At 33.1% G+C, this 18,782-nt stretch overlaps 1 protein-coding gene across 1 annotated transcript in view; it reads right to left on the bottom strand.

Annotated features, from left to right (window-relative positions):
* Nucleotides 1-418: 418 nt before the first annotated feature.
* The window catches only part of LOC124537761 (voltage-dependent calcium channel type A subunit alpha-1), a 221,511-nt gene continuing 203,147 nt past the window's right edge, over nucleotides 419-18,782 (bottom strand). The window contains 20 exon segments of the mRNA XM_047114653.1: nucleotides 419-5,046; nucleotides 5,048-5,198; nucleotides 5,302-5,411; nucleotides 5,569-5,762; nucleotides 6,476-6,556; nucleotides 7,816-7,970; nucleotides 9,182-9,300; nucleotides 10,330-10,342; nucleotides 10,540-10,709; nucleotides 12,073-12,108; nucleotides 12,613-12,824; nucleotides 12,915-13,117; nucleotides 13,185-13,312; nucleotides 13,387-13,540; nucleotides 13,654-13,745; nucleotides 13,928-14,110; nucleotides 15,132-15,173; nucleotides 15,324-15,407; nucleotides 17,077-17,187; nucleotides 18,560-18,724. Of these exon segments, the coding sequence (XP_046970609.1) occupies nucleotides 4,579-5,046; nucleotides 5,048-5,198; nucleotides 5,302-5,411; nucleotides 5,569-5,762; nucleotides 6,476-6,556; nucleotides 7,816-7,970; nucleotides 9,182-9,300; nucleotides 10,330-10,342; nucleotides 10,540-10,709; nucleotides 12,073-12,108; nucleotides 12,613-12,824; nucleotides 12,915-13,117; nucleotides 13,185-13,312; nucleotides 13,387-13,540; nucleotides 13,654-13,745; nucleotides 13,928-14,110; nucleotides 15,132-15,173; nucleotides 15,324-15,407; nucleotides 17,077-17,187; nucleotides 18,560-18,724 (2,871 nt within the window). The 3' untranslated portion in view covers nucleotides 419-4,578.

Consider the following 18,782-nt stretch of genomic DNA (forward strand, 5'->3'; position numbering starts at 1 on the left):
TCTTAGTGCTTACCTACTTACGTTTCTTTGATTGATATAGATTAAATATTTTATGCGTCAAAAATTTCATTTCTCTAATCAACATTGACTTCTCACATTCATATGTTAAGATATCAATAAAATCTACGAACTACGCTTGTTAAAAGATTTTTAAAAGGTGAGACCAATATATTTTGCTGTTACTTAAATTTAGGTAATTCATACGCACAAAAATCTATTCTGTATTATTTCTATATATTTTTTATATTATTGTTTTAAAATAATTTGATTATCTTTATTTAAAGGATATAAAATTTACTGAAGGATTGTGGTTAGGTTTGATCTCATTCAATTTTGTCAGTCGATATAACTTAAGTTGTTATCTTGATTGTTTCGTCGAGAATAACAACTTCGTTTAAATAAATAAAATATCACAAGATGTCGAGGAAATGTCTTTTTTTTTTTTGCATTTATTCATATTGTACAATCTTATAATATGATTCATTCTGCAAAATTTTACAGGCGAGCAAGAATTCATATATAAAACAGTAGCTCTCGTCTTGTACATAACCATTTTACCAGTAGGTATAGTGAAAACATGCGTATAGTATTTAGTTTTAGGATAATAAATTACTTATTTACTAATTTAATTTTGGTTCTTTATTAATACAATATCAATAGTATTTACTATCTTGCAATGTTATTGGATCGTACCAAAAAAACATATCTATGGTGATCTCTCGTTGCCGATGAACTTTCTATGCTAAATATACAGTAATAATTATCAATTTAATACAAAACTTGTCATTCGGTAAAGCGCTTATACAGATACAAGGCAGGCATAACGTGACATCGACATCACGAACTCACTTCGCTTCGAACTCACTAAAGGATCCTTCAAGCCAGCGGTTTCAGCAGAGGCTCGCTATATATTAATTAGATCACTTAAAATATTACTGGAACCCATGGCGGTATTTATTGCTAGTTCCTATATAAACTAGCAGCGAACGAATGCTCTTACCTATTTGACAAGTTCAAGGTATAATTATCACATGATTACTCTTCGACACGGTATTGTTAGCAATCGCTTGCATTTCTCTTATCAAGACATTGCAAGTGGGAACTGATAACGTTTTTATTCAGCAAATGTTTATTCGCATCTTATACTAATGTCTTTATTTTTGGTTCTTTTAGCTTTAAAGGAATAAATACAATTAAATTCGCTTAATTAGTACAGTACGTATTTGTCACAGTTACCTAGCTCATCTAGCTGTCTCGAAAACGAAAGGAGTTAAGACATTTATTGATAACAATTTATTACGAGTAAATCGATTTAACAAATTCATTGAGTGTTATTCTTATAATGCATTAAGAGAAAGTGTTAATATCAACGTTTCGTTTGCGATAAACATGAATTGTAATAGGAAATAAATTGCAGACGTGTTCATGAATAGAAGTATTGAAAAACGAACGAACTATTCGGATACGGTGACGTGTTAACGAACGATAAAAAACGTATAAGAATATTGAGAAGCCCTTATCTGTAGTAGTTAAGGTAACTATTACGTAAAACATTTTTTATTATTTTAAGGCAGTGAAACTCCCAACTCAAATTCAAGGATAGTTGGGGACGAGATTACCTAGCTAACATTAATATTAACTAGTACATACCACTAGACATTTTCACATACGACCTCTACATAACGGCCGCATTATATATTACAATATTTACACGTCTTAAACACGCATGCGCGACGTAGTTACGAGGGTATCACAAACACTAAAGCAGGACGCACTCTGCAACTCTAATACCACTCAGTCATTGAAAGTCCATCGGCTTATTGTATAATATCGCTCCAATTACAAATGACGGAACAAAATTCATACATCTATACAATAACAATATAAATATATTTATGAATCAATCATTTTAAATGAGAAAACTACATAGAAGAAATCTACCACTCTGAAACCATGGATTACCAGTTACACATTATGAAACATGCATTCCTTCGCGAACAATCGATAAATAAAACGAATTACGAATAAGGTCTTAACAACTCTATTTTAATAATAATTATCATTTAATCAAATTTGCAATTTCATAATCAGTTTGATGATAAAACAAATGACTTGAATATAAACCAAACTAACGGCATTTCATGTAATTGTTAGCTGACTATAAAGAAATTGCAACTCGATATGGATTATAAAATATCTATTCTATTCGAAAACAAACCTTAAATTACACAATTATAACAATATAATTAATTTGAATGAATTAACAGAAACACAGAAGGAAATATAATTCGTACTATAAAATATAACGCAAGTAAAAAAAACGAATGATAGAACCTACTAATTGTCCAACACTGAAGTGAACAATAACAATCAAAATATTCATTTAAAATAATAATTTATATTTATTTTCTATATATAGATGAGAAACGAGCTGCAAGTAAATAAATCCATATTGTGCACAACAATCATCTCTTGTATAATACATTTAACTACATACCAATATCATAATTAAGAGTATTAAATAAATACGAAACGGTACTATTCGTTATGAAACTAGTCACAAACAACGCACAAAACATCGCTGAATACACGATTAGCAAATTGTTCATAAAAAAAAAAATCATTATTTTTTTACAAAATTTGTACCTACAATCACCGCTAGTCAAAATGAATCATGCAATCATCATCCATAAATAATTAAGTCACAAGACATGCACAACGTTAATGAACAGTTAGATTTTAATGAACAACATTATTTTGGATAGTTATAACAAACGTTTGCAGATTTAAATTCTTTTCCAACACAGCGTATCTGTTAAATAAATAACTTCCCTATGCAATCACACAGTTCTAATAATAAACACCATTCATATTTGTTATCACAGAAAATTATCTATTTACAATTTTTCCGTACTTAGGTTTTGTACGTAGCCTATACGTGCCTCGCAACAATGTTTTAGATGAATAACAATTTTCTCTCGAACATTAATTATAGTCTTAAATAAAAATGTTCATTCAACGTCAAAAAAAAAATATTTTTAAAAATTACTGAAATAATTCGATAATATATATAATATATTATCGTCGATATATTTGTAATATTCAGTATGACTTATTTAAGTAAATATTGACAGTACTTAATTTTCCAGAAACGTATGATTCATTCAATCATTATAGAGATAAAACATTCATAAAAATATTGAAATGGAATGTCATTAACTGAAATTAAAAAAAAAAAATGTTTGTTCTTTTAATTTCGTTTTAAGGCTAAAATTATGTTCGAGATACAAAATCGTGTCTTCGTGAATTTGACGATGGGTCGAATGTACCAGGTGTAAAGTTACACAATGATTTGCGTTTTACTAAACGCATCAGAATTGGTTTACCACTTCGCGTCGCTGTTTAATGGAATATATTACGCTTTTGCTGTAGTAGACTTGATAAGTTGTAAACCAATTCGGAGATTAGTAACCGGTGGCTTCGATTTTGTGCCTGGTCATCATTATCTTACAACATTTTATTTAAATCGTAGATATAGGTTATTAAAATTGAAAATGCCGTTTAATATTAAATGTAAAGCGTTTCGAGCTAATTAATCAAAATTATGTGACATTATTTTATAATGGAAACCTGAAGTACAAATTTAATTTAATCACAGTGAACACTATGGGATTAGGTTTTATTCTTTTTTTTTTTAATAATAATAATTAATAAGCTACAATTTTAAATCGATTCTGAAGATAATCTTGATGTTAAGGTATATTTAATGCTGTTATTCTATTAAAATTTTCAAAATTTAAACAGTTTTAATACACTTGGTCTATGGATGATTAATTGTTATCTAAACAATATTAAGTACTTTCCTTAACCAGGCGACAAAATCTATATAAACAATATCATTAATCCAGTCAAGAGACTTCATAGAGAATCTTGTCACATTTGGTCCAGCTCACTCGGTGCCGTGGCGTCGCGAACATTCGATTACAATAACGAGATATTGCAGGCACACTATGGCTACGGAACACCGTTGCGACTAAACATTTTATTTACACAAAGTTTTACAACAACGATGTAATCGCCAAATGTAACAAAACGCTAAGTCGCCAATTGACTGGCCTACACACGATTTAACAATTTTAAGTATAATGCAGGATATTTCAAAGTTTACGTACAATTCATATTTATTTAGTTAATTGTATTTAAATTTAAATAACATAGATATAAAGCACTTGGGGGAAGGACAGCAAATTCAATAAAAAATGTTCAATTATTTATTTAGTATATATTAACTAAGTAAAAATTATTCGCTATGTAAATATTTTATACATCCCTAGTATTAATTTGTCTCGACGATGAAATGCTAGATTCTTCCAGCGTCTAACTTGAACATGAAACGAGCACAAGGCGGAGCGGCGGCAGCGCGGCTGGCGGCCCCTCCCGGAGCATGCGGCGCTCGGCGCGGCCGCGACCGCACTCCCGGTGTCTCGGCCCCGTGTCGTTTCAGCAGGCGATATATATTATGAGATTTTATGAAGTGCAAATTTAATATAGAAAGTTTACTTTTACGATACAGACTAATTATTTCATTTTATGTAAAAATCCTAGCGCAAACGAGTTGCCTGGCACTGTTTCATATTCGAATACCTTAACCGTAATATAAATCAAAGAGTAAAATTTTAGCGAATTAAAAATTAAATTTTCCAAAACTTTGTAAATACTAGAATTCGGACACTCGGAAGCCGCGGAAGGCCGATCGCGGCGGCACATCCTTGTTCGCGAGCGGCGAAAGTCGTCCGTGACTAGACACACGCGAGCGCGAGCGGCGCGCGCTACGGGAGTCCGTTCGAGCGCAGCGGCGTCGGCGGCGGCGCGTGCGACGGCGGCCGCGTCAGAAAGTGTACGCGTGCGCGGCGCTGTCGGAGGGGGCTGTCGGCGCGCGCACATCCCGCTGGGAGCGCGCGCGGCGGCGCCGCTAGCACCAGTCGTCCTCGTCGGAGTCGGAGTGGCGCGCGCGCGGCTTGTACCCGTTGGGGAGGCGCGGCGCGGCGGCGGGCGAAGGCAGCGCGCGTGCTCCCCCGCCGCCGCGCCCCAGCGCCAGCGCCGCCTCGTAGCTGAGCGGCGCCTCGTACGACCGCCCGCCGCGGTCCGATTCGTAGCCCCATCCGCGCCTGCCGAACTCATGCCCTCTTTCATTGAGACTTTTAGGAAGACACGAATGATAAACGTCATTACTATTTTATTTAGTTTTTTTTTTAAGTGAAATAATGTACTATATTATGTAAAGTCAAAATTTGGGCTCACCTTTCTCTAGATCTATAGTCTCTGTGTATCAGTCTTTCAACTTCTCGACCGTACTCGTACTCGTCATGAAGAGGCTCTAACGGTTCTCGAGTCGTGTGCCTCAAAGATAACTGTGGAAAAGTGAAAATAATAATATGGAATAGTTCTTTATTCCTGAAATGATTTCTATGATAGCAGCAAGATGAAAAAAAAACGCAGGAAATTGTCCATGATTGTTAAAAAATTAACACAAATGCAACTCTGAAGTAGATCTACATTTTTACTTACGTGCGAGGGACTGTGGCTGATTCTGTTGAATGGTGGTTGTTGCTTTACATGTAAGGTGGACGGCTTAGTAGGCGTCGGGGGGAGCTGTCGGCCGCGACCGCGCCTGCCTCCCTCTCGCTCCCACGACCGCTCGCGCCACTCCCGCCATTCGCGCTCTCGTTCGCGCTCACGGTCACCACCTATTGACGCCCAAACTGCTCTTTGAATAATTTGAGCGTTCATATTTCTGGCTAACCAACCGCATTACGACCGCCAGCCAGAGCAAAGCATGTTAAGAATATGATGAACAGGCGTAATATAATTAGATGAACGAAGTAAAGAAAGGTAAAATAAGACTAGAGAAAATTATATAGCCAGAATAACGAACAGATGTGCAAACAATTTTCTTATGGATATCGCCGCGGTTTTTGCAAGCTTCCCCCACATGTATTACATGCGCATAGCTTTATACGACATCGATTAAATTAAGTTTTTAAACAAGTCGAATCTTGAATGAGCAAAGGGCCTCTAGATTTCTAAATTAAAGTTGGTTAAAAATATCAAAATTTGGACCCTTTGCTTTACAATAAATAGGTGCTTAAAAATTTATGATAAAGGGATATTAATTTCGGGATCGGATTTAAAACACATTTTTGTAATAATAAACGCTGTGAAGGACTTTTATTTTGTTATTTTCTGGGTATGTGGATGTGCCTACCTTGCAAAGTTTGTATGACTGAATTGTGATAGGCCATGACAAAAGTTACACTATTAAGAGCCACGCCTGAAAATAACAGTTGTGTTCGAAAAAGCAGTGTCATCCTTACTTTCAGTAGTGTCTCTAATATTGACATCGATTGCATAAAGCAAACTGGTATATCGTAAGGTGTGGTGTTGTGGTCCAGTGTGTGTGGCGAGTGGATCTCACCGTAGGTGTGGTGTGGCGGGCTGGGCGATCGCGAGGGCTGGCTCAGGCTGGTCGTGGGGTACGGCGCCCTCCACTCCTTCCCTGCTGTCAGGAATACCTTCATGTACCTTCCACCACGCTTTACCCTATGCCCGTCGGATTACCGACCTAATTTCTCACAAAGGTGACTCTAAAAGTTTGTATTGAAGTTATGAAGGGAGTGGATGTTGGATAACACAGGATTGGATTGTTACTCCAAATGGAGCAGTTGTGTGTCCGAATGTTATATAGTTTGAGGGACACAGATTAAGTACAGTGTAATGTACAAAAATTTAGTCTAGTTCGAATGTACACAAAATAAGGTTTAGACAAATTAAAAATATATATATAGTCAAGCATTTGCATGCTGCATGATTCAATCGAGGTTAATTTGGTGCATGCGCTCCAGGCGTTATATTAAATCACAATCGAAGCATTGTGCAACCAAGTTGACACTTATTAATTTTAACATGCAGCAGGCAATACAATTTTGATAAATTACGAATTGTATATTATTACAAACGTTTACATAATGGCCAAATTAGGTTTTTATTTTTCGGTATTATTATTTAAGGGCTAAGATCTCATTCATTCGTATTAAGTATAAACTTATTTCTTAAGCATCAAACAATATGATTAAGATATTTATTTATAATAGCGTACGAATGAGATTGAACTTCGAGCTAAAATTAAACTACAAAATCTTTTTTTACAAAACTGGCTTTGTGGAATACTTCATACGACTATGATAAACAATTTATATTATCTAAATTACGAACTTAGTATTATGTCATTACGTAGCACAATGGCTTGCTCACTGAAAATCTTATGACTACATCTACGGAACATGAACTTCTACAACTACATTAAAGCTAAGGTTCCCATCTTCTCAGAAAACTTTCAGAGTACCTTCATGAGAAGAAAAATGTTTGCAAAACTGTTTTAGTTCCATAATCTAAAACTAAATGGAAGGTTATTGTATGCTTAAGGTTACAATATGCGTGAAAACTATATGGAAAAAAATGGGTATAATATTGGAAGGCGAAAAAGTAGCTTATCAAAGGCTTGTTCTGTGATGTACAGAAAAATGATTTTTACCAATGTTTTTAAATTGCAATAGCTTCAAGCCGAAAGTAAATATGCTGATATGGAGTGAAAAGAAAATAAATAAAACATACGAGTAACGAAAACATAGAATGAAATGTATGGCAAATGTTTTATTAAAGTATATCAGCAGATTTACCTAAATGTGTTATTGCAATCGAACCTTACGCTATAAACATTAGCACTTTAGCTTACTTAATAAAACGAACATAACCTACCATGGGGGTGGTAGTGGTGAGGCGCTCTATGCGTTCGACCATGTCTTTGATGTTCATGCTTAACTATTTCGACAACATTGTTAACTGTGTCGGAGAAGCCAATTTCGTGGTGGTAGCCTCCGTAGTGACCTCTTCGTCTTGGACTTGGACTTCGTCTGGAAGATTTTAAAATTAAATCAGATACTACCAAACTATAACTAAAGGTAATAAACCTTTGAACCGTTGTTGATGTTCACAATTTCGTATACACCAACTACGTAAGTGACAATTCCCCAATCCGAATTGGAATTTCGAATTCTTTGATAACATTTTTTTTTGTAAAAATACCTTCTCAGCAAAGATTAGAGGCTGAGTGGGTTAAAGAAAAAAAAACAAAATAAAAAATATCGTCTATAAAAATGAAAAAAGAAAGTGATAATCAATGCGGTCCCAATATTGTACCCTGTGGTGCGCCTCTACCAGGGATATAAATAAGAAAATCAGTCAATATTTTCGTAGTGTGTTAATTTATATTAATGCATGCATATATTTTTTTATTGGCATGTTAGTTTAGTTAATATTTTATATAGGCATTATAGGAGTTAGTGGATGCACGTTTAGATTATTATCTGAACATACCGCTTATCACTACGATATCTTCTAGATCAATTTCTTCTTCGATGACACTATAAAATAAAATAAAAAGTAAACAAAAAAAAACTTACTAAAAACAATTGACGATAAATTCAAATACCTACCAACATTCTTCAAATTAATAATTTATGACAAGATAAATTAATAATGATAAAATGAGCTAATGGTTAAAGGAGCCATCAATGGCCTATTCTGGTCATTTTATATTGTGATAATGTAGTATATTCGTAAAAAGTATTTTAATACCTTATAAAAATAACGTTTTGCCTAATCCAACCACAAGAGAAGTGAAGACAAATAGACAATTTCAACATTTATGGTTGAAATGGTTCAACCATAAATGTTCACGACAGGTTGAGGTCAGATGAGTTTATCTCTGATATTTTGAAAGTATACATATAATATAGCTGACCAAGGCTTTGGCTAAAGATGAGCTTGAACCGGATAAAATTCTGATGAAATCTGGCTTAATTATAACAGATGACCAAAACGGTGGAAACGATTAACAGTACTTACCCTCAATAAATTACATAAAAGTTGGAAGCATTGTCAGTTAGTAAGAATTTACTAACTCTTTTTTGTGCAGTTAGCTCCAATCGTTTTTGAGATTTTAAAATATATCCGTGTCTCTTGACTTGATATCGATTATACTTCTTTCTCATATAAATAATATTCTTGATGTAAAGTGAAAATCACGTGTATAAAACATAATAATAATAGGTAGGTTTCTCACCTTAAACTAGATGACCTTCCATGGTGACCGTTTTGATAAGCGTGAGGTGGTTGTAACCTCGCTTCATCTAAAGATTCCATGGAAGCATGGTGTGATCCCACATCTTGCAACTCCAGGACCTAAATCACGCAGTATATTTAAAATTCATTCCTCAGACACCTTTCAAAATATTCACGCGTTTTTCAAGACTTATGCATTTTCTGTCCCATATTTACAAAATGGTCTAAGTAAACAACACCGATGCACATATAGTGTGCCTAAATACATTTTGCAGTGCATGCAATTGTGCTTGTGCATTACAGATCTATTAAAACACATTAAATACTTACCAGAATTATCAGAATTAGATCTACTAGTAATAAAACTATTTATTAATATCATGCGATATTGTGTTTAGATATCCATGCGTTTATGACATAGATTTAGAGTTGTTATGTTTATTAGTTTTAAGTATGGAAATGACAGTATTGTTAATGTGTTCGTGTTTCGTTCATGAAAGTGCTGTGTCTAATATCATTTTATTATGTATATCATAATCCCTAGTAGATAAAAAATACACATATATCATTCACTATATTGTACCTAATCATAATCATTCGTTATACAAACATCAATATTCTACAAATAAAACTGCGTTATTACATTGAAAAAAATTACCTAAACATCAACAACCTGTGAACGTTAAACCAAAAGTAGTTATCAGTACAACATAATCTATAGAAGGAGACGTGTAATGGGCCTAAGCCCCTAAGTATATTTACCATACTTTAGACCTACAGAAACAAGGATTATTATTTAATAAAGCTAAACGATTAAACGAGGAACATAATTGATTACAATATCTTCATTAGGACAACACATCGAAACAGCGAGACTAACAATGTTACAACACCAACTATCTAGGGCAAAGAAATATTTAATAAGTTAGTAAGTAAGATACACCCATTTGTCAACAATACGACAATCGAACACTTTAACCCAGAACATTACAGAATTCTTTATATTTAGGTTAAGAAAGTTATTGCCAATTTGTATTATAATATTCATAATGAATTTTGACAGATACTCGTGTTCATTTAAAACTAGCATTACGCTGTTTGTATGAAGGCAATAATGATTGGGTCAATATGTTCACCAACAGTAATCACCTTTTTATTGTTCCTGAAACAAAAGAAAACAAATGTCAGAAAAGTTAATAATCTTTAATATTTTCTAAATTCTATTCAAAATAATGTTTTTATTTTCGACAAAATGTTACTTTGCTATATTATTTCGTAAAATATGAGAAATATGTGAATCTTGTTGTTCAATTCGCTACAGTATTACTATTACCTTCAAAGGATTATTTAATAGCTTACTTGAAAGATTTTCTTGAGGAGCGTTTAGCCAGATTAGCTAAACTGTGTGGGTCTTCAGGATGGCCATCAGCTGGTATTCCGGGTACCTCGTGACTTAACGAGCCGGTCCGCGAGCCTTGACCCAGCCCGGCGGCCGCCGCATCCAGCAGGCAGTTAAACAAGGACGCCTTCTGCACCACGCACCCCATATCACCCTACTCTTCCCAAGCTCTTGCGCAATCTCATGTTACCGTATATTTTCTTTACCGATATAAACCTCGACCATTTTATTTACATAATTCACTAAAGTCTACATGAGTATGCGCAAACTTCCCATACATTACATATCCATGCTGGAGTTCGTTTATTGGTGTTCGTAATTCTGTTTGTGTTTTGTCGAGTGTGAAGTTCCATGTGTCATGGTTATGAAGTCGAACATGGAATGTAATTGTAGTGTCAGCGGGGATGAATTGCTGAAGAAAAACCTAAACATAGTCTTGTAAATACAGTGTTTAAAATTGACGTCGATGAATGTTCTGTTAGTAAAAAAGACGTTGAAGAAAGTTTGTGTTTTTACGAGGAGCTGTAATGACAAAAGCATATTTGTATATTGTAAGTGCGTTCAATCAAGTGTGCAAGAATTCGAAGCTAGAGGCATGTTGCCAATCAGCATCGCCAATCCTTGGTAGGTTGCATTGATATCATTAATTCGATATAGTTTTTTTTTTATTTTCATTAGGCAAGCGAAAATGTAATTTTTAAATGTTGCAGTTATTATAAATATTTTGTCATAGTATTGTGGCAAATACTAGCGTAGCATGGAAGCATTAAATTTTTATCACAATCAAATCATCACATCAGGCTTCTAATATGTTACAGTAGGTAATTGAGCCAAAATGTATTCAAACAAAAGTGAAATAGTCATGAAAGAAAGTAAAAACTGATTTTATAGATTTGACATAAAAGTCAAAAGTATCATGCACAGTTCCAAGAAATATAAATATAAAAAGTATATATTAACCGTAAGAAAATAAAAATACAATAAATATAAAAATAGCGAACGATAATTTAAAAACAGACGGCACTAGTGGGGAAAACGATAATCTACGAAAAGACACACCTCTAGTTCTACGATTCCTAAAAATTCTCAACACAAACATATTTGCCTACATTCTATTTACGAATTTTGCAACTATAGGACAGGTCACAAATAATTTATTGTGGTTTACTAAGGCCTAACATTTGGACAAATGTGTGCTTTTTATTTTAGTTAGTCACAATTTTGTCCACGCTACCAATATGATGTGCGTTATTATCTAAAGCTAAATCATTTTAAAATACTAAATTTCTAATTTTTTCAATCGCTCTATGAAATGTTTTTACGGACCATCGTGTTGATTCGGTCGCTATTTTTTTGCGTTCAAATGTATTTTTTATTTTTTTTCAAACACGATGCGGAAAAATTTATGTAAAAACAAATGCATAAATAAATGATCTAAAATAGTGCAAGAAAAAGGTAGTCAAAGTTTCGTTCCTTAAAACATTAAATACTACCGGCTGATTGGCCGTAGGGCTATTCTCGCTGAATGCCTGAAAAGTAAACCACCAATGTAGTCGACTCATCAAGAGTCGATTTCAACTAATGTGACTTTGTATTGTTGTAGTTATTATTTAATTGAAAAGTTTTTATTGTTCCAAAGAGTTCGTCACCATATAGTTGTTAAGGTAGTAGCCGATTTTATCACAATATACACAACAATACATCCACGAGACGAAAACACAACAATCTATAATTAGCTAACTATAAAGTGTATTTTATAAATCTAAACATAGGGAATTTAAGGGTTCATCAACAAACACTACGTTTAAATCGTGTAGTTAATAAACCTAACGACGAAACTTTTACAATTGGCTCATAGTTACTAAAACTGTGCAGAAACATACATTTCACTTTAGCCACACACTTTTACTTTGGCTTCAGTTGAACTACGCCTAAATAATTTAAACTCTGTTTAGACATCTGATTAAGAAACCACGTGGAAGGAAAATTAGACGATGAGAGTGCATAGTTTCTAATTATTTAAGATGACTTACCGGAACGCCCTCTGGTTTGTTCTTGCCAAACCTAGTCGATCTCCAGCTCTCTAGGATAAGAAGTCCTGTATAGATTTTTCCAACCGTTAACTTCCCTACATTTAGAACATCTTTTCGAGGCACCAGCAAATCTAGCATTTTCTTAGCTTGAAGTGGCCAAATGTGGGTTATCGTTTCCCTAAGTTCTTCATCGGCTTGGTCCATTTCTTCAGCTAAAAATGATAAAAAAAGGTAATACAGCAATATATTTTATTCTACCATCGTTTTTTTGTGCACTAAGAGTTATTTTTCTTTATCTTTACCAGATCTCATTTTTATGCTGAGGTTTTCTCGGATTAAGGCAAAAAGTGTAGTTGTGAAATTCACTTTCCCTTCATCATCTAGTGGCATATTCATTCTAATTAATTTTTTGTACGCTAATCTGTTTGGGCACTTGTTGCCAAAACCTAAAGGCGGATCCATATTTTTTAACATATCGTACATTTCCGTGTAATGAATTTTCCCTCTGAAACAAAATATGAATTACTTTCTGTTCTTCCATAAATTACAGTCTTGATGTACATTTTACTTACGTTGCATTTGGATCATACTCAGCCCAAATTCTGACGAATTCGTCTAAGTGATGGGCTCCGAGAATGGACGAGTCTCTCGTTAAATAGTCGAAATTATCCATGATAACAGCAACGAATAAATTTAACATCTGTATGAGAAGAATAATTTGTAGAGAAGTTTTTATATTTAATAATAAAGTGTTTTTATTTCAATAATACTTACGAGAAAGGAGCAGAAAAATATGAAAGACACAAAATATGCATATGCTAAGGTGCTACCACAGAATTCGTTTGGGGGTTTATCGGCTTCCCTGTCGCATTTGGCCGGCTTCAGACAAGCTAACATAATGTTTGGCCACGACTCCCCTGTGGCACACCTAAATGGAAAAATGAATTAATATAATTTCAGTATAGTTAAATATACAATAATTGTTTCACGAGACAGGAAGATAAAGTCTCGATATATTTTTTAAAATAAATTTTCACTTACCTAAATAATAACATTAACGCTTGAATAAAGCTTCGAAAATTATTGTGTCTATTCATATCAGATTCTGCCGCTAATTCTATATTGCCAAACACCTGTAAGAGATTTTTTTTAATTAAAAATATGTGATATAACTCACATTTAATGTAAATTGGTACATATTTCAAATAAGTACTGTAAAATAGCCCAGAAAGTAAGGTCTTCGAGTTTTTGTCACTTAGATCTTACTAGTATTGATATTTAACTATATAACGAATGAATAGGTAATGTATCAGACCTGCATCCCAATAATGGCGTAGATAAAGAATAGCATCGCGATGAGAAGGCACACATAGGGTAAGGCTTTAAAACTCTGCACGAACGTCCACAGAAGTATTCGAATAGTATAACCCTGTCGAAGCAGCTTGATCAGTCGCGCGGCTCGAAACAGGCGAAGGAAACCTACGTTGAATGTGTTCTCCTGGAAATTTAAGAATATATATTATATTCCATGTATATCGAAACGACTTCGAAATATTTTATTTTACAGTCTACCTCAAAACGATAATAGTTTATGAAGAAAATATGTATAATCGAGGGTTTAAAAGTGTTTTGATAGCCAATGATTTATTTAAGCAGAAATAATATAAAACATAATAATATAAACGGAACTTAAAACTTTACTTAATACAAAAAAACCACTACCTACAATTCGAGGATTTACATCGTATTTACTACATATACTGTAATAATTTAAACCTATCTGTTACAAAATAAAAGCAAGGGTTAGGTTCGGAAAAAAACTTCATTATTTTTGGTCATAAGTATATACTGTGATATATTTATCATATAAAGCATAATATTTTAAATAATTAAACAAAATCACTATGTCCTTGATTGATTTAATTTTGTTTTTAATTAACTAAAGAAAAGGAAAATAAATAGAAATACACGATATAGCAAAATTAGTATAAATAGAGTTAGCGTTACCAAAAAACCACATAGTAAATTGCATCAGTTGAAAGTAACAAAAGTAAAGCTGGTGAAGCAAATGAACTAAAAGGCCCTAAAGACGACCAGGACCATATTATGAACTTTCTAGCTTACTGGAATATCTAGCGACAGTGTTTGTCATGATAATATAAACAGTAAGTAATCGACGACGACACAATTAGTAAGAAATCTATAATAAAACTAATATACAAAGATGATCTATCATTTGAGTTAGATAACACAACTAATTTTAAATTCTAGCAAATTAAATACGGTCTATACTCTTAAAACAAGAAACATCAATTCCACAAAACTTCAAATCTAAGATTTAAAAACACACCTAGCACACGATTCCTATTTTAAAAGCTATAAAACTTCTATAGACGAAAATGTCAGTAATCTTCTAGCACTACTAAATATCAATTAGATTTTTAAACAAATTCTAAACCACCAAGAATTTTTTACAAAAACTTCTAAGTTTCCTAGCAATCAAAGTGATAATTCTTTACCTGCTGACAGGATATGTCAGCACAGTTTTCAGCAAGGTCGTTCTGTAATCATATACCTTGGCATTTATTAAGATATCACAAATAAAGTTGCACAATTTTTTGAAGAAGTTTTAATATTTTTTAATACAAATTGCTAAAACGTCATACTTTTAGTCACATTTAGAAGAACAAAAAAACGTAAATTATACTCACGCCAAATTCCATTATGAGTGCGTCAATAATACTTCCAATGACCGTTATGAAATCGAATGTATTCCAAGGATCTTTGAAAAAATTCTGCAAATATAAGATAATGATTATTTTCTATATTTAAAACGATAAAATAAAGACTAGTCATTGGTACTTGAATATAATAATAATATATTTATGAAAAATTAAATTTCTTATGGACAAGTATTAAAGTAGAAATAAATAATCGTACTACTTATATACAAATGTACGCTTTCCATACCTATACGGTTTGCAAAAGGAAAAAAATAAGGATGGGAATCAGGATATCTCTCTTTATCATTTATTAGTATCTAAAATAATTCTACATTTTTTTGCCTATAAGTCTAAATTAATAATTAAGTGATATAAAAAATCTATTAAAAATTATTGTCAATAAATAAGCGGCATGTCATAAATTTTCTATAAAAAATTTTACTAGCTTTAAATATATTCAAGTCAATATTGAATATTAAAAATATCTAAAATTAGGGATGTTTTGTTCAATGATGCGTACCTTTAAGTAATGATTAATGAAGTTTCTCAGACGAGCTAAAAACTAAATCAACGACATCGCACATTACTCCAAATAATTTGGAATCCTAAGAACGTTTTAAGCATATCCATAGAGAATCTTCAGTATCATATTGTCTAAATTTAGAAACGGATGAAAACCAATTTGAATGAAACTGGTCATTGATCCGCAAACGTTACATTTATTAACTAATTATAATAATTTTAATTCAATAAGGGAGTATTTCTTACCGTACATCCGAAGGCAATTAACTTCAAAACTGTCTCGAGTAGAAAGAAGAACGTAAATACAATGTTCATGACTGTTAACACGTCCATGAGTAGTGGTGGAGCCTCGTGAAACTAACACAAAACCAAGACCAATATTTTGAGAGGTAAGATCATCAATTCTTAGATTAACGATAACTTACATAACAATTTTAAATTTTCTAACAAACCTATACATGATATAAGTCGAAATTTAGCTAAAGCACTTTGCTTTCTTACAAAGAAATTAATACTTAGTAACTAACCGCTATTTTAAAAAAAATAAAATAAATAAACAATAACAATTGTATTGTTTATCGAGGAACGTACGTGTTACTGTGTCTGTTTTGGCTTCTTCACTTAGAACCAATATTTCAGTGTGTTAAATTGTATTGTTCAAGTTATTTTGTGAATAGTGCACGTGCTTCATGCAGAGGCCACTGTACATGCGACAAGCACTCACAGACAACATTTATTGTTAGTACCTTTTAAATATTTGATTACAAGTGAAATTTATACTAGAAATGATTAATACTAACCCATTTGATCCAGATGAAGATTAGGCGGTAAAGCTAAAGAAACCCTCAACTTACCTGAACATTATAACATCGGCTTGTAAGACACGGCAAGCATTGTTTGGAACGATTATTTTGAGTTTTTGGTTAGTCGTGTTTGTACATATATGTGCCGCATGCAAGAGAATAAGGCCATGCTTTACAAATAAATGCAAATGAAATTTTAAACTGGCACAGAACATTTATCAGAGAGAAACCAGTAGGGAATACATGGAAAGGGTTAATATTTACTTGGCTAGAAATAATCCCATAAAGTCATGAAAATATACAAAACAGTATGTTAATAGCAGAAAGAGTACATTTGTTACATATTTCTTTATCCTATCCTCTGTTCGTCAAACTTTAATAAGTGTCAGTTTTAACTGTGTTTGTTGTGTACTTACTTTGACACCGTAAGCGATGATTTTCAACACCGTTTCCACAGAAAACATTCCAGTAAACCCCATATTCGAATACTTGAGGATATCCGCGTAGAGGTCATTTTGATTATAGTACTGCCATTATGTGATGACGTGTCAGATAAACCCATGGCAATGAAAATATTTATTTGTTATTTTATGCGTACTACTGATTCCGAGACAAGATTATAGTAAGAACAGTGATGTACGGAATGCATTTGTTATTATGTTGTTAATAGTTTTATAATATAGATAGATTACATTTCAAAATAAACAATAATACTTATATGTTAAGAACTAGGGAAGAAAATAATCGAATGTTAAACGAAAAATGTGATTTGGTCATATAGTTCTACATACTACGTTAAAAATTATAACGTTAATAAAATAAGGCAAATTAAACAAGACGTGACTTACATTTACACAGTGAAAGGAAGGAAATTAAATAAAAATACAGAGGGTTTAATATGTGGAATCGGTGATTACGATGATTTTATATTCGATTAAACTTTTACAATGTTACGTCGTACACCCGTTATTCTTGATATAAAAAGTAACATGTACGTAAAGCAGCTTGAAGCCACCAATACTTTTGCTCGGCGGAAGGCCTTTCTACCAATCATGCAAATCTTTCACACATAAGACAAGAATAGGACGTTAGTAGAATCATGCAACACGAACAACATGGACGGCTTCATGCCTGACCTGATCCCAGAGATGTGTGCATTCACAAGCACGGACATTGAATAAACGTGATAGTTTTGTGCCGAACATGTGCAGGACAGGTAGGCGTATCGTGCAAAAACACTTATACATAAATATTAATGAGTAGCAAGCAGGGTAAGGGAATACACAACATAAAACACAAATAAACAACAAAAATTTTGTAAACGTTACACTTGATGGAATAGGCTCGGGTTAATAAACGGCGCATTCCATTGCTGTGTACACTGACGCCGATATAATTATATAAAATTTTGTGTAGTGTTTGTGTGAGTAGTGTAAACGTTACTTGGCAGTACTAATTAGAGCCAATTATAAACACGTACTTATGTAAAATAAATTTTGCGGTACATATTTAGAGTAAATATCGTCTCCTAATTTTCACCCATACATACATAAGAGGTTTTGTTAGTTTTAAATTTGTGCTAACTCTAAAAGTAGCGCAGGTTTGGTAGACATATAAGACACATATACTTAGGACAACATTAACTTCAATTGGATTCAGTGCATGCCGTCGTGAAGGACGGACGTTGGGCGACTAATCTAATTCTTTATAATATGTGCCGTGTAGTTTTCTCAACTGTTTTTTTTCTACTTGGTAATAGTGATCGATTTCTACTTTGCACATTTACAGTGCTTTATCTGTTATGTTAATTCGTTTGATATTATCGTTATCGAGTGTTCAAAGTTATGTTTGTTCGCATAAATGCATTGTCAAACGTTAATTAAAAGTTTTGATACATACCTTCATCATGAGCAATAACGTATTTAGCACTATGAGTGCCATGATGAAGTACTCAAAAGGCGTAGAGACTACTATTCTCCAAACTTTGTACTTAAGACTTCCCCTTTTACTTGGCATATACCTCTCTAGAGGTCGTGCTTCTATCGTGAAGTCTATACATGATTTCTAGAAGAGAAAAAGGTATTATTTCTTTGATGTCAATTGAAGCAGCATTAACTTTTTG

Source organism: Vanessa cardui, chromosome 2, assembly GCF_905220365.1.
Source record: "Vanessa cardui chromosome 2, ilVanCard2.1, whole genome shotgun sequence".
NCBI lineage: Eukaryota > Metazoa > Arthropoda > Insecta > Lepidoptera > Nymphalidae > Vanessa > Vanessa cardui.